This window comes from Dinoponera quadriceps, unplaced genomic scaffold, assembly GCF_001313825.1.
Source record: "Dinoponera quadriceps isolate SergipeBrazil2010 unplaced genomic scaffold, ASM131382v1 scaffold1070, whole genome shotgun sequence".
NCBI classification, from domain to species: domain Eukaryota; kingdom Metazoa; phylum Arthropoda; class Insecta; order Hymenoptera; family Formicidae; genus Dinoponera; species Dinoponera quadriceps.
This window is the reverse complement of record NW_014555341.1, coordinates 2030563-2057604: the sequence shown is the minus strand read 5'-3', so window position 1 is coordinate 2057604 and position 27042 is coordinate 2030563. Positions and strand designations below refer to the sequence as shown.

General features: G+C 43.2%; 1 protein-coding gene across 2 annotated transcripts in view; it reads left to right on the top strand.

Moving 5' to 3' along the window:
* Positions 1 to 27042, top strand: part of LOC106743920 (lachesin-like) — a 77594-nt gene that overhangs the window by 12488 nt on the left and 38064 nt on the right. For both annotated transcript variants that reach the window (XM_014618245.1, XM_014618244.1), the window contains exon 2: positions 15992 to 16083. In XM_014618245.1, coding sequence (XP_014473731.1) covers positions 16014 to 16083 — 70 coding nt within the window. In that variant the 5' untranslated portion in view covers positions 15992 to 16013. The remainder of the gene's footprint in view (positions 1 to 15991; positions 16084 to 27042) is intronic.

Genomic DNA, 27042 nt, shown 5'->3' with positions numbered 1-27042 from the left:
CGCGTTAATGTCGTTACAGCTGCAGTCCCTCGACATTTCGAAACTATTGTCACTTCAACGTTCTAGCACTTATCTTCAATTGTCCGAATAATCCTATTGTTGTATCAAATGGAAATCTGATAATAACGGGACATCTCATAATTATATCGATAGGTGCCAGCTATCTTTAGCTTTCACCTTTAATTATTCAATCACTCACAATTATGTCCCGTTTGAAATACGGATGATTATATAAGCTATTAAATTACGTCCAGTCGTCGAGTGTCGTTTCGACGAAAGTGGCTTTTCCTTTTGTTACTAAATACGGATAGATAGAATGAAAGATAAAAATCATGGAGCCGTAAACACGGAACTCCACTCGACCAAGTTGACACCGGTCGAATATCCCAACACCGAAGAGTGCCACTTGGGTCCTTATAACTCTCAGGATACTCTACGAAGATTTTTCCGCGGACCGACCGCGATTGTAACGCGGCCAAAAACAGCCGGACGTAAAAGTCAATTTTTTCTACCATCTCACCGCCTCGTTGATACGAAGTAGAATCCTCCTTGCAGGGAAAAAATATAGCTTTCGCGGTTCTCGTAAATATTTCAGAAAGGATGTCCAGCCTAAAAGCATACTCACGCATCTATTAAGAAGTATCGCGATTCTCCTTATTTTCTCTTCCCCTATAAATTTCGAGTAGTTAAACCACGGATACCAGTTTAATGATCGCAGCACTCGAAGTGAAACACAAAATATCATAATATAATAAACAGCATCTCGTAGATTGCTCGCGAACTTTGCAAGAAAAAGTTCCGGGACCTTAAGGCTCTTATCGGGCGCTAAGGAATATCAAGCTTTTCGCTAAGCTTTCCCCCGCTTTTATCGCGAGTTATAAACTTTCGTTCGAGGAGGTGACGTACTAGCGAAATCATTCCGCCTCTTCATGCAATAGATCGCCATAAATGTCTCAGGGAAATCTTGCGTATTGAGAGAAGAGCTTCCTCCGTTAATGCGTAAGCTGATAACGGAGATAGAATTTCAATTTACCGCTACACTTGACTGGTTTTTTTATTTTTAAGTTGGTAAGTAATTTGATTGGCTAACGCATGTGGAAAGCAAGCAAACAGGAGTCGTAACATTTCCTCGAGAATTCTATTGTACTTCCTTGCAGGGAAAAAATATAGCTTCCGCGTTTTCTTCCTTTTTCTTAATTATGTACGCGATATCTTTTGTTGTTTCTCGAGATACCGCGAAGCCAGATAAAACGCAATCACAAACTTTACGATCGATAATCGAGTTCTGCGGAGACCTTTCGCCTCGTATCTTCGTGTGGCTCAATGATGAACGATGATGATGAGTATTATAAAAGTAGTAGAGGGAGGAGATATTACCTTCGGACGTTACGATCCCTATTTATCTCTGCAAGTAATTTTAGAGATTCTTCACGTAGCACAAGGCGTGCATTTCCAGTTTACGTCGAAGTCGGTAAAATATAACTCGCGGCCTTTATAAAGCTTCCGCCATAAATCGTTGAGAAATTTTTCACCACCTGCAATACTGCGTGATGTTAGGTGCACTTTACGTGAATCATTATAATACGCGTATACGAGTGTTAACCTATGTGTAAGAATTAAGCGAGAAGACATCAGAGACGAATAGAAATTGCAAATATTTTTGCGAACGTCCGGAAAAGTTAAACACATTTTTAACATTTTTAACTCTTTTCGGTAAAGCTGTATGTAGCGCGCACTTGAGTGAAGCGTAACTCTTTCTACAACAGTCTAGTCAAGTTCGTATTTATATTTATGACGTACCTCTCCAACGACGTTCTATGTAAAGGAATATATATCCTCTTTTTCCCGAAGCATTCAAATATCAAGAATCTCGAATTTTATTTTGCTCGAGAAGAACTACATTACATTGAAAATGTCGAAAGATTTTTTTTAATGACCGTAATGAGCAATAAAATAAATTTATATCATTGTAAAAAAATATCGGATCGAGGGACCAATCGCGCGATTATTCCATAATTCGTCTCTTTAACGTCTTTCACGTCTCCTTTCATTACGGATTTCCCTTCGACGACACTAAAAATGGGAAATAAAGGATCCTGTTATCCTTTTATGTCATCGTTGTTACGATGCATGGCCATAGGGAGAGACGCAGGCAAGATCGAGTGCGTCGCGCATAGTGAAAAATAGTTAGATTCCCTATAGTTTATAGTCGGTTGGACTGTATTTACATAATCTCTATAACCGCAAAACGATTGTTGAAGCCACAATTCACGCCATTTTATGATGAGAAATGGTTGTAATATATTTACCCTGCAGGATAGCAGCCCCATAGAAAGAGAGAGAGAGAGAGAGAGAGAGAAATTCGACGGGAGTTGTTTTATAAGTTTCCGAAAACGTGCCTCTCCCTATCTGTCGTTCGCGAGAGGATGACAAGTGGAATTAATTAGCTCGATCGCGCGTCGGACAAATTTCGACGTTATTTGTCAGTCTCTCGGCGCTGCGTGTGTATATGTTCGCTGTAAAATACTCACTCGCTCTTTTACATAACCGACATAATAAATCATGCAACGCGATAAAACGTTTTACTTGGAAGGAAGAACTAATGAAAGATTTACTCCCCCATCGAAGAAGAGCTAAGGCGGCTTTATAATTCAAGAGAAAAAAGTTAAAGCACGATTAAAACGGTGTTACAACATTATGCCAGTGATCATGAGAAATCGTTGCGTGTTAAAATACAATTTTTTGGACTTGCACTATTTCCCTCTCGTGCCGAGGATGCCATCCGGCATTCCTCTCAGAGCGCGAAATTCATTACCGCTGAAGCATTGTTTTCGCTAAATCTCTGGAAATCGGTTTTTCCAGAGTTTCCTCCGATCGTCGAGTTCATGATTATATCGACATAATTGGAAGGCGCTTAACTCCAGCGTTTGCTCCGCGGGCGAAACGCGAACGTCGGATCGTGCGTATCGTTGCCGTAGGTAAGGAATTCTTCGGAGATTTATGGAAAAAGACGCGGCGCACCTCTCTCGCTCACCCTCGCTCTCTTTCTCTGGTGCTCTGACTTCGACGTGAACCAAATCTATAGAGGCGCGTCGGCGGCGTCGGCGGTACGGCGGGGCAACGAGAACTTAAGGAAGGGAATATAGCCGACGTGCCGGAATATATCGTCGGCTAGATCTCTCACCCTGTACTCTGATTTATTTTACGCCGGCGAGAGCGGCAGCCCCCGCCTACAATTTCGGAAAGTCAGCAGACTACCGCGTGTCATGTGTACACCGCGTGTACGGGATTTCGGGAATTTAAGAGAGTCTTCAGGTTCGTCCGTTCGCTCCAGTTTTCCGACCGCCATACGATCGGTGTCCCACATACGAGTGTGTCTTCTCATAGAGAAAGAGAGAAAGAGAGAGAGAGAGAGAGAAGTCGTATTTGGAAATCGATTTGTGGCGTAAATAGAAACCTCAATTAAGAGTGTATTTTTACGATCACAGGCTACATACACATATATATACATGCAGTTCGCGACTTCGCGGAAAGGTTGCAGCCAGATGGCTTTCAGCACTGAAATATTTGCTCATATTTTTGAATACAATGCTCAACGGAGGAATTACCAAAATGGAAGCACTTTAGTGAATTAAAAAACTAAGTGAAATTAAATCAATGTTTTGCTCGCGACGCGGTTATCCCATTTGCAATATAGAGAGTCCGGGGGAGAAAAATTACAGATTTTCTCGCGAGAAAGTATGAAACGTCTTTAGGACAACGCGCCCGTGTCCCCGTGTATTTGTATAGAAATTTACACGCGCACTGAATAAAAACGATGTTCCCGTTAGGTGTCCTTTCTGTCAGATTTCCGTGGCGAATCCCGCGCCGCCGCCGGTACGCCGCGCTGCACGCCGCGAAATGGTTCAAAGTGTTACGACTTTATTTTTCCGTAACGATGGGCATCGCTCGTTCTCGAGCTTCCGTGAGTGTAAAGTTTTTATTTCGCCCGGAGGCGACAACCCCCTGTTGCCGGTAGGTTCCGTGCGCGCGCAGGGAGAAACGAGAAGCGGGGAAGCAATTAAAACATTGCAAGGTGAATATTTTCAGGCGTACTTTTTCTCATCCGTTACGTGCGAATTACCTGCAAATGGGCATGATTACGTTAGCGAACACGATGGATATCCAACTGTGGCTTCTTAAAATTCATGATTAATTTAATGATTCATCAACTTGATTAAGAGGCATCGATTTCTCAGTATGATTTATTTTGATCGATTTTATTATACAGCGAATATGAAATATATTTACACTCAGAAAAAAAATTAACCTTAAGAGCTAAAATATAGCTGTAGAAACTAAAATGTATCTTTGAAATAAGGACAACTAATGTCATTTACAACTAATCAATCTTAGCTACTTGCGCTAATAATTTCCGCCAATAAACTTATACTTCGCAGCAAATGGATTTTATTTCTAACAGACAATTTTTAACAATTGCCAGTATATTTCGAACAAGCTAATAATAATTTAGCTGATATTACCAAGCCGTTTCTTTGCAGCAACCTTGTTTTGTACGTTGTGAAATGGAAGAATGGACTTTCCATTGCAAAAAGATTTTCCTTTGCAAAATAGCACGTTAATACTTGGCACGAAAAAACTAATTAACGTCATGTTAAATTAAGACTTAATCCCCATCGGAATTAATTTGCTAATAAATATTTTCTGCTCTAGCTAATGAGAGCCATCGCCCTGAGTACTTTACGGGGCGATCGCTCATATCGTCCTCGCTGCGCAAGTCGCAAATCAGCACAAGGACAAATCCCCACAGTGTAAACACTGAAATTTAATAACACGCTTTAATGAAACGCTTTCGCCTGCAATTGTCCCGTTTGTAATTGCGGTCCAGTTAGCGAGTGAATTTTTTATTGCCCGCCGCTGCTCGCGAATTTTAATACGCGGTATAGGACCTTCGTTAAATAACATCGAAATTTAATTAGGATTCAACGTCGACATTTCCAACGTCGTCACACTGAACAACAAAAAATTACCGCCCGGACCATTCGCGCGCTGCACGAAAAAATTTTAATTTCTTACAGGCTCCAGCGCGCGCGACTCGACGGAAGCGCAGAAAGCTCGTCGACGCAATTTCTTTCAAAAGAGAGAGAAACAAATAGAGAAAAAGATAGAGAGAGAAGCTAAATCGGAAAATGTCGGTCGTTGAAATATAGCGCGAGCTTAAATTTAGAAATAGGACAATTTGAAGGTAGCCAATCGGCGTAACGACTTATGGCTCGTCAAGAGCAACTCCTGTCGTTCGTGCCTCAACGAGGATCAATGATCCTCGAGGTTGAACGCGCGGCCCGCTTAAAACGAGGAGCTTAATTCGTGCTAATTTCCTCGACGTAATATTTCAACGACATCGCCGGGCAAACGAAGCCCGAATTTTTAGTAATTTCATGTTCCGTCTGCCAATACTCGCGATGCAGTCGACATAACTTTTGTGAGTTACGTGCAATTTCGCCTGAAATAATATAACGAAACGAAGCGTTTATTATTTAACGAAGCGAAACAATTTAGACAGTCGGCACGCCTATATGTGCACGCGCTGCGGAAAATCGTTGCTATTGGGAACCTAAATGTATTAAAATTCCTTTTCCTTTCATATATTCGATTTTACACGCGCGCGACAAACTTTTATTCTACAACTTTTTTATCTTAAACGACGCAACTGCCTCGACATCTTCTATATATTTACGACGTATACCTTTTTACGACGTACTCTTTGAGACTCATTAGTAAATCTAAGCAATATCGCTTGAAAGTTCTGACATTGTTCAAAAGATAGAAAAAAGAGAGAGGGAAAAGACGGGGAAAGCGAGGAATGCAATACGATGCAGGTACCTGCCTTTCTCCTTTTCTCACCCTCTCCCTTTCTCTCTTCGGCGAGAGACGATATATTTCTTGAATTATAAGGACGCGGTGGTGGAAGAGCGAAGAAGGTGGGCGAGTCTACCACGAGCGAGCAGTCGACACGTGTGTGTGAAAGAAGCGGGCGGAAAGACCTGAAAACTTTCTGAGATCGAACACGACTTCTTCGAGAAGCGAAGTCCTGCTCCATTATGGGAGTACGGACCGTACCCCGCCCCCTCCCGTTTGTTTTTGCGATATATCCGTCGCGACTTCCGTTCCCCCTTTCGCACTTCCGACCCCAGAATTTCGCCGAGGAAATATCGCCCCCGAATTTGCCACCGGGATCGCGTGATGGTAGTCGTGAGGTGCGCGTGTTTCTTAAGCACCCCGCGCTAACTAAAATGATTATGCTCTCGATCAATCCCACTGAGAACGAAAGCCCGATTACGAGTTTTTCTCCAGTCGAGAGCTTAAACGCGGAAAGTCCGACCGGTTTCTGTAATTTTGCGCCGCATTAATCAATCAATCATTATACTCGGAATATAATAATATTCTGACCTCCCTGCGGGAAGAGGACGGCGGGCGGAAAAGAGGAGGGAAAGGGTGGGAAGGGGCTCAGGATCATTAGTCAGAAACGTCAAAGACAAGGCGACGGTTCCGCGGATAGGACGCGGGCACGGCCCTTTGTACGATTTATTTTCAGCGGCGGGAGTTATTATTCCGCGGGTATTAAAGCCGCGTTTTCCAGCCGCGCGCGTTTTTGCGCTTTTAAACGGCGAATTCAAGCGGCGGATGTGTGCAAACGTGTGCGTTTCGCGTCACGTCGCGCGGACGTAGTCAAAAATTAAATCCCGGAAACACAAAAGTATTGTTTCGTTAATGCATTAAATACCATTTCCATATCGGTTTACGCAATGTTCATATATTTGTTGTTAATGCATGCGAAAGTACACACGTAAACAAGGTGTGCTGGAAAGTGACACATTAATTTTCCCACTTGAAGTATGGAGGATGAAATTTCAACTATCGCTTCGAATATTTCCAAGCCAATTTTGCCGCGAATAAAATATCGATGCGTCAATAATTATCGAATTACAAACAGTCGAAAATGTACGCGCAACTTTAATCACAAATTTTTCAATCTGCGCCGTTTTTCGATTCAGCCCGACTCCGGAGAAGCGATTCGACATAAGGGTGGATCGTCATGAATCCCTTAAGGTCTTACACGAATCTCTCATGTTAATGAGAGAGGAACGTTATGGCAGGACGCTGTCGAGCACATCCACATTTGCATAGTACAATCGATAAAGTCTTTTTCTCACTTTTTATCGGGGATACAATTGTGCGATTATAACTCGGAGTTCTAAATACAGACTAAATGCTGATAAATCCGAAAGAAATCCGTGAAACCGAACGTGTAAAAATATATTCGAGAATAAATAATGAATCTCCGCATCGAATAAAAAACGGAAAAATTGCTTCGCCCATATTTTTTTCTAAACACTCAATCATAATCTCACGATGTACGGATTCGTCGCGGAAATGCGAGTTCCTCCGCGCTCTCCTTTCTCAAATATGAAATTTTTACATATTTCCGTATCTTCGAAGTAGCTTCAATAAATGCACCGAGAATGGAAGTTCCGGCAAACACAAGGGGCCACGTACAGACATCGTGCAAAGTCTGTAATATCTGTTGCTATTAGGATATCGAAGATTGCCAATATCAGGATACGGTATGGATTTAGACGGAGCCTCGCGCGAGTCGTACTTTCCTGACGTTTCCTCGCGCTTTACGACTTTTCGCACTCCCACGATGCACTAACGCCCGCACCATTAACGGAGATGACCGCGCAAAAATTGCGGCGCAGCGCCGCTAATCCAGGAGCGCAGCTACAGATGCTCTATGCCGGCTGAGAGAATATTTATCGGTAGCTGAACTCGGTCCTTTCTTCTTAAAATAGCGAGTCTCGTCGCTTGTTCGCCTCGTGGGAAAATACCGCGCGATATTGCCAGTGGCGATACGTTACCGCGATCTTCATTCGAAAATTCATGCTCGATCGTCCTCCTAGATCGGGAATGGACTTTTGCGATTTTTACCGGGGCGAGATCGATCGCGATTAAGAGGGTGCGCATTTTTCAGGACACCCTGTGTGTCGCTTCTCTTCGTCGCGCACACGCAAGCAGTCGGTTAGACCCGGCCGAACTTGACGCGAAGGGCTAATCTTCAGTTACGAGCGGGCGCGATTATCCGCGACGAGTTATCGCAGTGGGGCGCAGCCGTTGAAGGGAACGCGGGGAGAGATAATAACGAGGGGTAGGGGGTCTGTCTTCGGGATCGCGCGGAATCTCCGCATATTGTGCGTACCGCCAAGTGCTCGAAACTATTTTCCAGCGAATATCGGGGTGCAGGGAGACAGAGGGAAGGCGAGACAGAGGAAGGCGGAAAACATTGAGACCCATCGTCGGCCGGCGAACACGAAGACACGAGGGGATTGCAGCCACCCCCGTCCTCCCTTTATCAGCGGCGGGAGCGTCTGTTGCTACGATACTGGCCCTTTCGTAATATCGCGGGCGATAGTCGTTGCTCTTTTTATCGCGGCCTTTCGCCGCGGCGGCGGGATCGAAACGAGCCGCTCGCCCCCTCCCGAAAGCAGTAACTGATAATAAGAACGGAAGGAGGAGCGGTCCTCCCGCTGTCGTGTTCGTTACCCGAATCTTCATTCATCTTTCCTTACGTCTCTCCTCTCGAGAGGGAGCGAGACACGAGTGGCGACGAGTTCGCGACTCACGGGGACGTGAGAGATAACGTTTAATCCTGGTGGCGCGAAAAGATAACGGGGGGATAATATTTCTACTGTACGAGGTAATACACTTTCCATAGCGAAATCTTGGTAGAAGTATATTGGCACGTTTTCAAAAAATATATTAATTAATATATATGTGTATGTATATATAGGGGCTCAGAATGGATTAAGGTGAACCAAAAAGTCTTCTATCATTTTGCGGAAAGCATATGAAATTTCAAATTATTAATGATTGAAGATAGTCTTCTTTATTTAACTCTAGATCACTAAACATTCGTCTAATAGCCTACCGTCAAACAAACGTAGAATTTCTTTCTGTCCATCTGCTTTCTGTCCATCGCAGAAATGACAAAAAAAAGGCTAACAAAAGGCTACTTGCGGAGAATATATCTGTTAACATCCGCAAAGAATGCAAAAGTTAGTTTTGTACGCTTTTCTAGATTTTTAATTAAGAACTAATAATACATCTCTTAGGTTTTGCTACTTTGTTTGTGATAAATGAAGGAGATATAAAAAATATACACGTTTTTAATTCGTAGTCTATGAGTCGAATAATTAGTGATAGAGTAACACTGATTTGTTTTTTAAACTAAGTTTAGTGATCTAGGGTTAATAATTCAAACATTTGCGTGTAATTTGCAAAATGATAAAAAACTGTTTTACCCAGAGTGGCTTAGTCTACAAGTATGTTGTACTTAACGACAGATATTAGCATAATGAACCTTGAACCTCGGACCTTGAATTTGTAACTAAATACAATAACTATCACATACTTATAGATCAGATCATTCGAAACAAAAAAATCCTTTACCATTTTGTAAATAACACGCAAATTGTTGAGTTAGTTTTGAGTTAAATAATTAAAGCTTCTATACATGACTATTTTCAATCATTAATAACTCGAAATTTTGCATTGTTGTTTGCAAAATAGCAGAAAGAACTTTTCTACTCAGTTTAACCCGTCTTATCTGCACGTAAGCAGTATGTCAAGAATTACCAGATAATCTGTATTTATATTAGTGTATATATGTGTGTATGTGTGTGTGTGTGTGTGTATTTCTGTATAAATACATTCCTCATAACAGAAACAGCTTTTAAATTTTCAAATAGGTGAAAACGAAGGAGGAAGAAGAAATTAATAACGATCCCAAGCGTACGGCCGCAATTTGCTCCGGATTGATTTCCGGCGCACAAACAGGTTAATTAATTACTTTGGACGTGACTGAGTTTGATCGCCGTTTATTCGCAGCCCGTCAAATGGCACGGGTGAGTCGTATCGCCGCTGCTTCCTCCCTGTCGCCCGAAGAAGTCGAATTAAAAAAACGTTTTCGATCCGTTGTGATTCTCTGCGTTGCGTATTGAATCCGAGGGGATGAGAAACGTGCGCGCGCGCGCGCGGGAAATGGGAATTTTCTCCGGGCGAACTTCGTTAAAACGGATGCAGTCGCTCGGCGCACTTCTTTCTTCATTAGAAAGGGAAACTTTCCGTCTGGGGATGAGCGGTAATGCGAATGGTTTCTTCTTCTCCGTTTACGACAGCAGTGAAAGCGCTCAATGGACAAATTGCGATCACAAAGCCCGGCCGTCAACGGCACGACGCACGAAATAACGATTAAATTAGTCGTTCGGATTACTCAGTCACGCGACGCACCGCCATCCGGGGTTTCACGAAACGCAAATGAACCCTCCAATACATTGAATTCGTTCTCCGAGTCTTACCCAAACTCTTCTCGATCACGTTTCTCTCTCCGCGCTGTACTTTCGGAAATATTCATTCAGACTCCGCGATTCATAATTAAGTCAGCTTATCAAATATTCGAAACAAAAGCGCGAGAAAGAACCTTTACTCGGAAAGAAACACATCATTCAAAGATTGAAGTTCACGTTTCCGTCAGCTCGGACCACCCGCCTTTATCTTCGCTTTCACGACATTGTAGACGTGTTGCATTTTCGCGCACTGAATAAAGTCTTTTATTTCTTCCTTCGGGCTTTCACATTTTAATACAGGCGAAATTATAGAGTACCAGGATGCCCGAAAAACCGCAGCGCCCGAGGGTCTCGGGAGATACAGGCGCACCTTAATATGCTCCAGCGGTCACTTCGGCGGTTACCAACACTAACCGCCTCGCTTGGATTGACATTTTCCGGCAAGTGACTATCGACGACCGCACGCCACAAAAAGTCCAAGGTGAAAGCGGAAGAGCTGCTCTTACCCCCCCATAAGAGAAGGGACATCGTAAAACGAGGACAACGATGACTCGAACCGTTCGGGTTTGATACGGTGATCCCGTGTCTCGGGTGTCCTTCGAAGCCAATCGTGTTTACGGCTAGTCGAGTAAACGGACATTCGTGGGAAATGAGATCGCGACGCGGCGCAACGCGAAAACGATAGCCGATTCTGGATACAAACGGATGACACACGGTTGATAAACGTTTCGGTTTCGGAGCTTCCTTAAATGAACGCACGTGTGCGACGCGACTTCAGCGCGCACTGGAAATTTCATTTCACATTCGACAAGGATGAAATTTCGAATGCAGATTAGTTTCTTGCGCAACTGAGCCGCCGCCACCGTTGCCTCCGTCCCGGCACGGCGACGCGACGACCGGGCGGCTCGGAGTACCGCAGGAGTTACAACCGCCATAATGCTTACGTTGTAAAAACTATTTGCTCATATCCGCGCGCGGTTATGCTCTATACGACGTTACTCTACATACGCAGATCGCATTAGAGCGCCAGCGATATACGCGCTGCTGAATTCTCCTTTCTTTTTTTCATTTCGTGAATTAACGCAACCGGCACTTGTCGGGAACAATTTAATTTCGTGTAACAAAGCATTCGCGCGCGGGACTTATTCTTGGCCGTTGTGCCCGGGATGTCGGTTAACCGACGGTAATAGAGAGACGCTCAGAAATAATCAGATAAAAAGATAATCGAGCGATGGCTAAATTTATTACGACGAAGATTGTTCGTTATGCCGATTGCAACGGGAATGGCGTTCGAATTGTGGATGCATTTATCATGCGACCGCGGCATGGTTTAATTTCCAACTGTGTGCATCTAAAAGTTCCGTAATTAGGAAGATCTGAATTTTATGCGTTTAAATGAACTCATTAGAAGGGAAAACTTCGCCGGACTCGGAGAATTTTAGATTAAATTTGAGATTGTTATATCGTGCGAAATATTCATGGTATATAACGATTTTATGCAATTTCTACCCGGCCTCTGTCGATTTCCGCGATCAATCATGCCGTGCGTGAAAACAAGTTGTATAAAAATTTCACATATAGATGGAAGAATAATAAATATAAGTACAGATTCATAACAACATTTCGCTTCCTATAAACCGAGCTCAAGCAAAAACAACGGGTTAAATTCACATATTTACGAGCAGATAATACACACACACTATATTATTGTAACAACGGCGAAATGTAATAATTGTCGAAGCAGGACGCGCCTTTCCCCGCTTGTCCCTATTCAATTACGAGACGGCGGTAATAATCGTGTGTTTCGCCCGAAAGTGTCATATATACTTGCACGATAAATGTTACAATAGCTTGGTCGTAAATTACCGAACTCAGGTGTACACGACTGGGCTTAGCTCGACGCGTCTGACTAATCACGGACTGTAACCACTGAGGTTACTCTAATACTTCAGAGATCCCCAATAATTTGCGTTCGGCCGAACGTAGCGTCCCTTCGTTACCCACATACACACGCGCACACGCTCACATACTGACACACGCACGCACACACAATACCCGCGACTCTTCGTCGTTTCTAATGAGAGGTTCCCGTCGTTCGTTGACGAAGTCGACAAAGCTGGTGTAACGTTACCGGAGATATTATTTATTACAGATAATCGGACGCCGACAGGGACACGTGAGACTCTCATTCGAGTCACGTCGTGTTCTTCTTCTTCGTGTTCGGTATTCGAGCGAATGTAAAACAGTATAGCGCGCTAGTGTTTCGCTTATACCGCAATACCGACCGCGACGAACGGAGAGGGTGGACGTGGCGAACTGAGCGGACGGGGAAGAGTTTTCGCTGAAAATTCGCGCAGAATGCACAAAGGCGCGTCTTAAGACAAAGAACCGTGGCGCGTTCTCGGCGTCTTCGTTCTGGTTTCAAATTGTCGTCTTGAACCCGTGTAAAACAATACAACCCGTCCTGCCACCGCGCGCAGGACCTGTCTATCCGTCGGGGAAGAATCGCCTTGTATACGTCTAATTACTCGATGGCATTGTTTGCGCGGCGCGCTCGTCGCTTCCCAGGCCGCCTTTTCGTGCGCCCGGTCTCTTGTTAGTCGAAATCCAAACTCGATATTACTCCGGCCCGTGTGTATCGAGTAAACGACGAAATCCGCTTTGAATAAAGTCACGTCGCCCGTGGTATATGAGCACGAGCGCGCGACGTTGGCTTTTCGTTTCGGGGCGGACGGCCGCATCGTAAGTGTTAACAACGGGATTTCGTAAGTGTCCACAGTGGGATAAGCCGCGGTTATTTCTCTATCGGTCGTTTTTCTTGCAACAAAGATATTCCCACGATAACAGACCGAGTCGAAATTTCGATGCTACTTTGACGCTCTTGAGGGATAATTAGCGCCTGCTTAAATGGCTTACATAGTAAACAATATTTTGCGTTAATATCGGTCGTCTGAAAAGTTTTGCGTTAAATCCTTAACATGTTTGTGTGTTAATTTAACGTATCGTGTTATCTCAATACTTTGTATTGTGTCGATATTCAACGTGTGACTGCTAAAATAACATATTTTATACAGTCTGTCTAATAAGAGCGTGACCAGGTTTCGCTTGAAAACTATTACATCAAAAAACTTTTGAACAAGAAGGACTCTTCCCGTAAGACACATGAATAAAAAGGGTCCCAGTCATGGTCTGATTTCCGCTAAAGAACGATGTGTTTGACGATGAGTTAACGATGAGTATATATCATTTTCAACGTCTTCCTCGGCCAACGCCTTGCGTCCTGCGAATTTACCGCGTTTACCGAATTGTGAATTGTCACCTTCGCACCTTGTAAATTCCGAGACGAAGGACGAAGGACAAAGAAGCGAAGAATTCGGGGACGTTTCGCCAACTTCGTGGCCGTGTCCTCGAGCATCGAGTTTTATCGCCTCGCCTCTTCGCGCTCGTCATATTCGAAAGTTGCCGGGCAAGGCCGCGCGATGGCTATTGCTCGTTGCGGCCGAGCGGAAGGGCTCGCCGAGCCTCGAGATGGAACTCGAGAATTCCACTTCCTGTCGCGCGGTCCAGTCGCGTCCGCACATGACGGATACACTTCGCGGTTCGTGTTGCGTGCACACCGCGGTGGGCGATAAATGTACCCAACTTCCGCCGTTTTCCGTCGCGGAGTTGTCGGCGGGCGAACTTTCGCGCGCGACGACTCTTCCCGACGGCAACTCGCGACTTTGCGTTTGGATGTAAGCTGGCCGCGCGGGGAGGCGAGCAATCGAGCGTCTCCGCATCAACCCTTCAACCCTCTCGCGCGTACTCGAGCAAGCGATACCTCCGACGAGACAGACGCACCGAGCAACCGGATGAACCGTCGGAGCGTCTGCTCCCACGCGATCGATTCGGTCGCGAGAAGCGAAGGGGGACGACGGATGAGCGTCGTCGTCGCCGCTTATTGTAAGCGCAAACGCAAGAAGGTCGATATGATTGTCACATCAATTTAATGTTATGATTCGAAGTGTCTAACAAGTCCCGCTAGCTATGCAGAGTACCGTAATGGAGTTATCAGTGCGCCGTTGCACAAGGGAAACTTGCCTGATTGGCGTTTAACGCGCGCAACACTCGCCAACCGGGTCGTCAAGGGCGACGTTATTGCCACACTTTCGCGCGTGCGTGCTTATCTTCATCGGCAATTCTTACACCTCGACATGCGTTGTCCCCGAAAACAACCATATTTTTCTCTCAGTGTAGAATCGACTGAACAACATTGTGACGAAAGTAAACGTTAAGTTTTCAATTTAAAATATTGATTGTTAACAAGGTTATTGTAGAAAATGGAGGTCATAATATCAGCTTCTCCTCTACCGTACGCTGTACTGTAATACCCTATATTACATATAGTAGATGGTACTAAATAATGATTTGACTGCAGTAACCAAACAATTTAGTTCAAAATATTTAACCAAATTTCTACCAAATCCTTCTTTCGATGTAACAATGTTCATATCGTCCGGGATTCCTTCAGGCCTTCAGGAAAGAAATATTCCGAGCTAAAACTTCACCAGCAATTGGATTCAGAAGACTGGATTACGCGAAAGATTATTTTACTTCCCGTGCGGGATTTGCACGCACCGAAGGTCCCTGCCGTGACCTCTACTCGCGCGATTCTTTTTCGATGCTTGATGTGACATCGCGGAAATAAACGAGCCGTCATCAGCCCCCAATATAACCGGAATCACGGCGGCTGCCCGTTTTGATCTGTACGCGAAGTCTAGATGAAAGGATCAGGGATATCCCTGCGGAATACCGTCACAGACGCTGACACGACTTTAATGTTTCCGTCAGTAATATATTCTTCCCCACCCCCTCGCCGCGCGTATCTACTTTATTATTTTTATTTTCTCCGCAGCCGCGCGAACACGTCCGAGACCAATAACGTTGAGGGACGGCTACAGCGCGCGCGATCAGACGGGATTAATGCTTAGAATCCTGTCGGTTATTTGCATATCGGCGATCAAACCGTTACTCGCCGTCGTAATAGATAATTTGAATAGAATCGATCGACGATAGGGTTCCGATATTCCCGTAAGTGCAATCCAGACTGCTGTATTCGTTATTCAACAACTGAGCGGTCTCTCTTTCCTTGTAATCACGTTTATTCATTTTCGATCGACGAATACGAAGATACGATGGGTTCATTTAATTACGCACGTCAATAATTTATACGCGAGCCATCGAAGAGACTCGTAGAGGATAGATTATAATTAGCTGACGCGACGTGTTCAATTACTCGGTTCTCGTTAAATAATATTTTTGTCCGTGTATTATGTGATAAAATGTACATATAAATGATATTCTATTAATTAATCATATAATAATGCGGCGAGCCCTCATATGTGTTCACTCTGTCAAAGATGATAATCCTTCTACGAATCACGATTTATACGAGTGCTCGCCGCACGTGAGATTATATTTCCAAAAGAGAACATTATAAGGGAGAGAGCGAGTATATACTGCATGATGTACATAGATGCGTGGAAAAAGTTAAAAAATATGACAACTAGTCACTGCGCATTTTTACATAGTAATGCTTCGCGTTGCAGCTGGATCCATGATTGCGGCAAAATGGTGGATCGGCAAAAAGCACTACTGATGGTGTTACTGGCACTGCTGATTTACCCAAACGACATCTTCGGTAAGTATTTTTATCCTTTCGACGTGATTCACAGATACGGATGCACTTGTAAGGATACCGTTTCATGAACAATGCAAAAGTGGAATGGAAAAAATGTAGCGAGGGAGTGACCAATTGGAATCATATTCTTACCAATTCGTTTCGATCTCGAAAGGCCGTGTTCCTCACATATAGGAAAAACAGAAATCCGTAAAAATGAAAAATCAAATTTTCTTGATTATTATATGATAATAATAATAAGGTAATTATAAGAAATGCATAAAAGTTATTATAAGTTTTAGGTTAAAATTCTCCATCTATTCTCTGTCTTTTTCCGTAAAATATGCTTTATGGGATACACAACCATTTGAAATCGAAATGGATTAATATGAATATGATTCCGAGTAGTAACTCCTCTATTACTTCTTTTCCATTCCGTTTTTTCGTTCCGCTCTTTCATTGTCCATGGGATGGCATCCTAAATAGTACATGGGCGAAATCGTCAGATTGATTGGCCATGTTAATCGCGCGACGATCATAAGAACCGCGGTAACGATCAGTGACACCGAGATAACGAATACGGGAAGCGCACGGGGAAGCTTGTAGTGACTTTTTGTAAAAAGAACAAGATTAATTCAGCGAAATCCTTACGAACGAGTGCATAACTTCCCGACAGATCCCCGCAATATTAGGACTACCGGTCGAGAGCGGAAATACGTATCACGTCACGCGAGCGTTCGCGTTTGCAGATTTCGAGAGTCGTCGAACCCGATGAATACGAGAGGCCACGAGATATATGTCGCGCTGTGTACGGGTAATTTTGCACCTAAGCCGCTCGGTGCGCACAACCACCTGTAAATACAATACCGAAACTAATCCGCTTTGAAACGCACACTCTCACGACGAGACATACGGCGATATTGGCCTTACGACCTCCCACTCTTTCAGTGAAATATTACTTTTTTTTTTTCTGAATACCAACGCGTGCTACGGATAAAATGCGGATAATTCGGTGTTTCGGTTTTTAAAACATCCCGTATTATCGCTCATTTCGCTTTTGCCGTTCGTACATAAATAAAACCACTGCTCAACACGTGCTCGCTGCACGATACCGTAGCACCCGAATATCGGTGAAGTTATCTGTACGTAGCGCGATGTAGCCACGATGCGAACGAAAAACTTCGAGCATTTCTTAGTGCACGACTTCGATGGAGGGACGGGGCAGGTGGGAGATTTATTTGATATTGGAATTTAAAAGGCTTTTCCCACGGATTAAGCTTTCGACAATGCAAATGGGTTTTCAGCTTGTTTCAAGTGGAGTTTATTTCAGAAATAGAAATAAAGCGGTTTTAACGGAGACGTGTCAGAGTGTCCAGTTTTACGTTTATATATTCAAATATCGATAATAGAAGCTAATTAACAAACCGATGAATCGGGATTATTTTGGCTATCATATTAATTATCCATTAATTTGCCCGTTAATATATATATTAATTAATTACTATATAAACTTAACACATGCCGTCACGTTGTTGGCGTTAATGGTCTTTGAATTATAAACGACCGACACGAAGTGGGCGAAGAGATTCCAAGCCAACGACAGAATCGAGCGCGATAAATGGCACATAAATTATACGAAAGCGAACGAAGAAATTTCAGCGGGCTTTGTCGATGCAAACGTCTAAAAGTTAAATATAAAATTATCGTCCTGCCGTTCTGAAGCGTTTCGGCGAAGAGTTAAACAGACAGTGCGAACGCTTCAACGTACAAGCGCCGAGTGTCCGTAGGAGAAAATAAAAATTACAATTTTAATAAAGAGTGCAAATACAAAGAAGAGAGAGAGAGAGAGAGAGGGAGAGCGAACGACGCGTAACGGTAGAGAAGAGGAAACGCAAGAACGGGGTGAAAGAGAATAGGAGGCTGACTGCGGGAAGAGATGGGTGGATATTATAGTTTGACGTAGACAAGAAAATTTCGCAAACTATCAAGGTTTTATCGCTTCCGCCAGTCGCGCATTCGCATGATAATTTCCACCGGGGCGAAACGTCTTCATAACGGGTGAATGGCATTTGATTACTGACGTCACTCAATTTCAGCCGACTACCCCTCGTTCCACTACCCCATTCCCTCCCATCCTCCCTCTCCGCCCCTTCGCTCTCGGCGGCGGGTAAATAAGATTTCCTAGAGGAAAACTAGCGCTTCTGGGATATTCTTTGCGGATCCGTTTCTCGCGAAAGGGACACGCCGTGACACCTGCACCCGATACGCATTCCCTTAACGACCAAGCATTTTTTCGTTCTCTTCGTAAATTGCCCAATTTGCATCGCGATCCTGTCGACGAACTGTCGCCGCGTGGGGAATCTTCCCTCAATCCATTAGATTTCGCTCAACCCTTCCACGATTCCATCTTACGTCCGAAAGTTCGCACATTCTGACGTGGATCTTCACTATTTTCAGCGCTTGTGGCATACGTGAGGAAAGCTATGTTCACGTGTATGTAGAATCGATCAACAGTTATATTCAATTTTTTGGATTTTAAAATATCAACGTACCGGGGTTAGAGAACGTTCTAGTTTTGCAAAACTGGAATCGATAGTCCATCATGCAGTGGCAAATGATTCGTTTCATCTGACGAAAACAGAGTATGGACGATATGAAACGCTCTTGACGCGCGGTTTATTAAGGCGAAAAGTTTATAATGAAATTTGATTACTCGCGCAAACCGCACCGTTCCATTGCGATCCAGTTCCAGCTTCGATTTAACACATGTCACAACTTATAAATGTTACTGATATGAATCAGCATGAACGGAAACATGATTCCACGGAACGGCTATGAATATCCAGTGTTCCTAAAGTGGGGCAATTTTTTTCTTCGGATTTGAAATTCGTCTTCCCTCAGCGACGAAAACGGCGTGAGAAAGGATAACCAGATATATGTTAACTAAATAATACCTAACATATAAAACTGTCTCGACTCGTTGATCACGGAGCACCGTAGTTTTATAATTAGAAATTAAATTACCTCCGAGTAGCTCGAGCGTAATCTAGAACGCTACTGGCTCGCGCTGCCCTCACGTGCGAAATAAATATGACACGGGCGATACGCGGCCAGAGTCACGATTGCGTCGAGTAGTTCCAAAACGAATCGGGTCCAAAACAAACCCGGAGGGGCTCCGTAGGAGATACTGCAGCTTCCGGATTGCGGCGGTAGCTGCGGAGTAGTTGCGACGCAACGGAGTACCTACGAAACAATAATTACGAGCGGAACGAAGTGCCGGTAGCGGGAAATGCGAGGTATTCCGTTGTATATCGAATATCGAGCGGTAAATGCGTGACGCTGAAAGGGATAAATAAGGAGCGGTACGTGCGGACTACATAGAAAAGCAGCTTCCGGCCAATCGGGCACTTCCGCTTATCGGCCGCTTAACGAAGGGTGAATGGAAAGGAGGGGTGGGCCATTCAGGAGCAGGCAAACGGAAGAATAAATTGAGTTGAATTAAATGAGCCCCTCCTTTTACGGCGGCTTTTCTAAAGGCGAGCGATGTCATCGATGAAACGGCGCCGTCGCGGATGCAAATTCCCGGCCCTATTTAAAAATTTTTTTCATTTAACCCCGGACACGCCACTTTTCATAAACGCGGGCTATCTCCCCATCAACTTTCCAAGTTTTTCCCCGCGCGGGAACTTCGCGTGAGAAAGTCGCGTTAAAAGAATGCGCTCAGTATTAATTCCAAACAAGGAAATACGTGAGACGTTTTACACCGTACGAGGTTTCAGTGTATAAAATTGCTGCAGAAACCGCGAGATTTATTCCTATTTTTTCAACAAAACGGCATCTCTTTGAAAACATCGGAACGTCGTACGAACGTTCGTATCTCGCGCGAGAAAACGTTTCATAAGTGGGCGTTTGTTTCGGAAGCGTGTCCGTCGGCGCGGAGCAATTTCGGAAAGCGACAAACGAGAGGATTTCACAAACGCGCGTCAATGTGATCCCCTTCTCTCTCTCTCTCTCTCTCTTACCCTCTCGAATTTATACGTCCCAATGAATTTAGCGGGCGTGACGCGCCCGTCGACAAAGCCCAGCTCTTTCGCTTATGTTTTGCATTACCGGCACCGCGTCGTCGAATCGTGACAGAGCTCACGGACGTCTCTCGTTACGATAGGCAAAGCTGCTTTCGCGAGACAATCGGAAAACTGAGACCGGTAGAAAACGATATGGAAAAAGGGAAGAGACGCAGAAGGGAGCAGAATGAAAAATGAGACAACAAAAAGAACAAGAGAGATAGAGAAAGTAAAGAGAGAGGAAGAGGGAGGGAAAGAGGGAGAGAGAGAGTTCCAGCAATAACGCTAGAAAAAATAATTGTCCTGTAAATAAAACATAGCTCATAACAATGTTGCGAGAGAGAAAAGAGAGAGAAAGAGAGATTCACGAAAGAATGTAATTAATTGCATGTGCCGGATCGCAGTAACATGAACAGTGCAATGAGAGAAAATAAGACCGAACGAAGCGAGTGAGTCAAAAAGAATCGGAGGAGAGGTCGCGAAGAAGGGCACGGAGGGGAGGAAAAGTAAAAGATACAAAACGAGAAAAATGAAACGCTGAAACTCCGGAACGACTTTCCGTCGAGAGTCGACTTCGCGAATATTTCTTTGGCCGGGCAGAGTTACGTGTGGATGGTGGCTGTTGGGTGACGAGATTTGTAGAGTGTCTGTTTGCTTGTTTGGCCGTTTACTTTGGCCACTCGCGAAGGAGAAAAGTGCGTTTGCAGGCGCGCGCAAGCGGCACCAAGGCCGGCGACACAATCTCCCGTTTCAACGCGAGGTATTAAATCACGCTTCTCTCTCTCAACTCGCGAAGAATATCATGTAGATTAATCGATCATTAATTTCTACCTACTCAGCTATTTTTCCGAGATTCATTCTCACCGAATCGTCTGGATATTTCAAGCTGTTTGGTTTTAGCGAACGATAACTCGATAAGCCGCATAGAATCGCATTCTCCGCTCGAGAAGCGAAAAAATCTGGCAAAATGTGGAATATTTTCGTTTCAATGTATCTCATCAATACGACGCGTACCAGACGAAGTTGTCACAATTAATACAGCAGATGAGAGCACATAAAGTGCATTGTAGCGTGTGACGAGTAAAACAGGTAATTAATATTACCTCGATTGATATACCGCACAGCGATAGTTCAGTCAACGCTCCCGATTGCACGCACGATGCACGTGGTGCATCGGGTAAATCGCGTAAAGTTCATTTGTAATAGATTTCCGGCGAGTGGGAAATTTCGCAAAACGCGAGATAAATCTCTTCTTTGCGCCATGATTCCATGAGACGTTAAGGCCTCACGTTTGATGATTAATTGCCTAAATATTTTATAAAATTAAACGGATGTCACGAATTCTATAAATTAAATTGATAATGCAATTAATTCTATTATATAATGACTGGTTGTGTCGAGATAATTAACGTTTCACAAAATATATATTCTCATAATTTAGAGAGAAATATTTGACATTATGTTACCGTTAAATTATGAACGGATATCGCGATCGGCAAAATTCGCGCGGCAAAAGTGATAAAAATACGCCATATACCGGATAAATTAGAGAGACAAATCGTCATAGTTTTGCGGCTAATGAGAGCACCGAATCTATCCGGTGGTCATTGACGAACAGATATTCTTGTAACTGATTATTACTATTGCGTGAATTTCATTAAACGCGCTTTCGTATCGACCGATGTGCGCGTGAACGAAGTGATGCGCAAAATTATTGTCAAATAACGCTTGACCAATAGGTAGTAAATAATTGCTCAGTACAATGCCATTTATGGGATAAATTGCTCAAATCATCGCGATAATCGCTAGCCTGTTTTTCCTTCATTGCCATCGGCTGTTTATTTTCGTACGCGTCCGTTCGACCCGTCCGTCTACCCGCATACGCACTTTAAAGCAAACACAACATGTATACTAGAAACACTTGCTGTTATTATATTTAACTATCAAATATTGATCGATGAATACGGCACCCGCGATAAAAGGCACCACGCACATTTTATCTTTTACCTTACCGGACGGATTTAATTCGATGGCGATTCGACGAAATAAAACGTCGTTATTAATATCATACTGATTTCCGATGAAGTTACGTCCGGTTATCAGCCGCCCTTAAGGGATCAATTTGTGGGAGTGAAATAGGAAACCGAGCGGGGAAGCTTTGTGATTTTTCAAAACAATCTGTCACTATACGTTAACGAAACGAACGGCCTTCCCTAGATAATGGAAAGCCCAGGCGCGAAAATTGCCCGAATTATCTCGAAGCAGCGACAAAGAGTTTACAGTGTCCAGGGATTAATAAAATTCTTTGTTACGGGCAAAGGACTGTATGTCGAGCGCAGCGAAAACTACTAATTCGGCTACGAGCTGTACATTCCGACGCGGCGAAGAATTTTACGATATTTAATATCCATAACATCTTACCCTTCCTTCCTCTCTCTCTCTCTCTCTCTCTCTCTCTCTCTCTCACTTTCGGTCCCTCCCCTTCTCTCTCTTTCCCGGGGGAAGTTCGATAATAAGCTACTCGCAATTTTCAACGAAGTTTCCGGTAGGAAAACCGTGGCCTCCCGTGTACTTGGCCATGTTGCAACGTTGACGAGTACGACGCGCCCGAGTAATTTATGCTAGTAGAACTTTTTAATATTGATAGAATGCGGATGGGTTATCGTCAATTTTCCGACTTTTCCGCCGGCACCTTAAAACGGCTTATGACCTGCGTTCAATTAATTAAAAGACCCGACGGAGCGCCGGCGCTCGTAAAATAGAGATGTGATACGTGTACCTCGATTCGTTCAGTATTCCCGAGTTTTTCTCGAGTTATTCTCTAAAATTACCTTCTCTAAAATATTTTTTTTACCGACTTATAACTTGAGTTTTACGACTATGACGGTGTGCAGCAGTACTCTCACTCTTTTCATTAAAAATCAATACGATTTATTACTACTCATGCATTATATAATAAGACATTTCATGAATGCTGAAATTCAACACTAATCATTTCACGTCGAAGTCCAACGATATTAAGCCAGGTCCAATGCTGAAACTCGCCACTGTGTTCTAAATTGCATCGTCTAAAATTCCTCAATGTCCGCTCCCCGTCCTGCTTCGTCCCACGTTGATTGCATTTCACTTCTCTGTATCACTTGTGACGCGATTATATTTATATCTTAACGGCGTTTTATGATCTCAACCAGATGTCAAATAAAAATTTCTTTATATCTAGGAGCAAGAAATATTTACGAATTTAATTATATACCACATTTCGCAAAATTTGTTAGTGGATCCTTCACAAATAGCGGGACAACAAATTCTGACGAATATTCTCGCGAATATCTCATGATAAATTTCGTTGTAAATATCTAATGATACGGTCAATTTTGACCCTTTGCGAATATAGTTATAATACAACAAACATTTTTCATCGCGGCTCGCAGCTAAAAAATCGCATGAAAAGGATCGCGAGCTGAAAAGACTGATTGTGTCAAACGCGAAATCTAAATCTCAATATAAACGAAATAATCATGAATCACGCGAGCAAAAAAGCGCACAGAGGTGTGCAGAGGCACGCAGAGACAAGCGGAGGCACGCAGAAATGTATTATGTAAAATTTGTACACTGCTCAAAAACTATCAGGAGATGACAATAAATATGCGTGAGAATAATTTCTGCTGAATTATTATATAACTTGAATTAGATATGAAGGTAAACATCAGAAATACCACATTTAAATAAATTTGAATACTAAAGATTGCGACCAAATATATTTAAGATAAAAAATTATTCAATACCTTAAATATTACTAAATAATGCAAACATTTGAAAAAGAGTAATCCCCTCTAATTGTTTGAGCAATGTATATGTTCAACAGTATATATATACATATAATCATGTACAAACCAACATACGAAAATCCATAAACAGTAATCGCATTAATTTTAACGAATCTTATATGTATTCATTGATCATACACTCAAAATTTCAAGCTCGTTATCTTTCAGTTTTTATGACTTACTAAAAGTACGCGACATGCTTGAAGGTCGGCGACCTTCGAAATAACAACACGCGTATGTTCCAGCATTCATCATAAGATTTCTATGCAGGATGTCCAAAAACTATCATACTTACATTTTGTATTGGAAAAGATTCTATTTAAGCCGCAGAGCGCGTTGTTTTTTCGAGCAAGTTTCTTTTCGCGAAGAATTAAAATCGTATACGTCGCGTTATACGCGCCACCGTAATTGCGCGCGTTAGTTTTGCGAGACAAACGATTTTGCAGGCTTATGCATATTCCGGAGTTGTGTCGTAATTTTTAACTCTTTTCCTCCCTCATATCAATCTGCGCGTTACCGTCGGCGGCGGAGTGTCAGGCGGTCCATGGTAATTGTCGCTTCTGCTTATAATACTTCCTGATCTTATTATTCGTGTTATAAGATAAATAGGTCAAACTTGTCTCTCCTCTCCTTAGAGAGGATCCTCTCGCCAGATCCTCTACCGTTATTTCCTTCGTCGCGTCGTCGCGTCTCCCCCGTAGGATTTTCATACCTCCGGAATTTTCTTTCGTCTGTCTACACGACGCTTTACAACTATTCCGCCTTATAATTCGCTCTTAATCGCTTACCGTTTTAATTGCGTTGGCTATGGATAAAACGATGATATTTGTATCGTCCGGTATTAAAATTAACTGACGTAATTCTGGAAGCTCTTTCTCCCCTCCCTCCCTCTCTCTCTCTCTTTCTTTTTCATGAAAGTAAAAATTGAAACTGCTTAGACTGCATAAAGGCGTATCTCATTTTACATACCGGAAAATACCGATTGTCGATTGCAGATGATTCATATTAATAGGTAATATTTATATGTTATATGTGCTAAGAACTTATTGTTAAAGTATTACCGACGTACAACAATTTGTCCGAGAACGCGCGCGAATGTTAATTAAAATTATTTTATAATGAATTATATTTTCATTTTACATGCAGTCATTTTAGATGTATCACTCTTTAATGGATTTCGGATGTCCGACGTAATTAAAGATCTTTTATTACGGTTACAGGATTTCATTGGAACATATCGTTATGAGCGCGCTGTAATGAGGAATGAGGATAATCGAAAATGAACAGGTCGTTTTACAACTGCACCATACGAAATTGTTTCGACTCGTACATTTGCGTAGCGCGCTTTAATTAATCTCGCATACAGTTCGTCATCTGTACATGAATGACAACCTTGAAAACAATTTCAAAAACGGTGGACTTGGAAAACACTCGACTTTTAAACGTTTCTCTCCGAAATCCGTAATAACGACCGACTTGCAAGTGAATTTATTACCGCGATTTAATAGCGGAAGATTTCCTCGCCATAAATTAATAACTTTTTACATAACTAAGATATACGATCGGTATTTATTATCTTATAACGATTACAAGAAATGATAAAAATGATAATCTTCATATATTAATTTTTTTAAAAATAGGAGAAGGGAAGAAAAACCGGGAAAAAATTTTGTTAGGTTTATAAATAAAAGTATCACCGCGTTCACAGCACGGCGAATATATATGTACAGCGAGTATTTTTTCTAGTTTATTCAATTAGCAGGAAAATGTTATTGCTATGTCGCATTTTTATGATGCTAAAGCTGCGCGGGCGACCCCGTGTATTGCGGAATATAAAAACCTCTAAATCGAGTAGCTTATGCAGCAGCTGGGACAGAAATTTCTGCGGAAGTATCATTGTCCCGTTTGCCCTGTTGTATGCCGGTGGCGAATACTCTCGGCGAAAATTCGTACGAAAATATTATCGCGCATTCGGTTTACACTATCGGAAGCTGTTGAACTTTACCTTGCGCATCGCACGTTTTCTTTATATATACATACATGACGTTTTTTCGAGACCCGAAGAAATTTGAGGACTGAAACACACACAGCTTATTGTCTAAGGACCGCGGAATATAAAAATAATATTTTCGTAAAGCCGGCTTCTCCTATTTGCTCACACAGAAACACTCACGAAGGAATTCTATTTGCGGTGGGAAATGCGTTCGGCGATGTCTCCGTTCGGCGTGCATGGAGACACTCGCCTCTCTTTCCAAAGTGTGATCGATTCAATCAACATTTACGTCATTATTCTGTAAACCACTGGATAACCATCTCGACGCGACACTCGGCTGCCGATTACAGGATTAATTCGATTCGCCCGACGAATCGCTCGTATCGCGCGTGTCGCGCTATCTGCTCTATCGACACGACGCAAAAATCGTTTGACGCTGCTTCACCACGGCGCATTTGAACGTCGCGCGCGTACGTATCGGCGATTATTATTTCCCGAAATTATCTCCCGAGGCGGATGCGACGCGAGAAAATCTCCGTAACGCGAAAATTTAACGAAGCACGAAAGCAGCGTGCACGGAAAGTCTACGCGCCCCGCGCACTCCGCACCCTCAATCTCGATTTCGCCGGTGAGGCAATTTTATATTTTATACATTACGCATCGTATTTTTCCGCATTTCGCCTTACTTTAAACGGCGGCCACGTTGTATCGAGCGCTATCGCCATCGCCGCGGTATTATTCATAGTGCAGCTGCGAAACAATCCGGGAACGCGTGAAAAATATGAGAAAGTAAAAGGAGATGTATGCTATTCATACGAAAGGCGGAGCGTTGGTTATAATCGTGTAGGACGCGCGATATTTATGGCAATTGCGTGCGCTGCACGGTAATTTCGCATTAGAAGGATAATGAAGCGTTATGTGCTTCCCTGTGCGAAATAGTTGTATACATGTATTTACAAAGTTAATTTATTTCGATCTTGTAATTATTAGAATTATCCTGGATGTTTCCAGTCGCATGTGGGCAACGCATTCACGTTCGAAAACACTGTGTGACATTTTATAATCATTTTATCTCGTGTGTATAATGGGGGGGGGG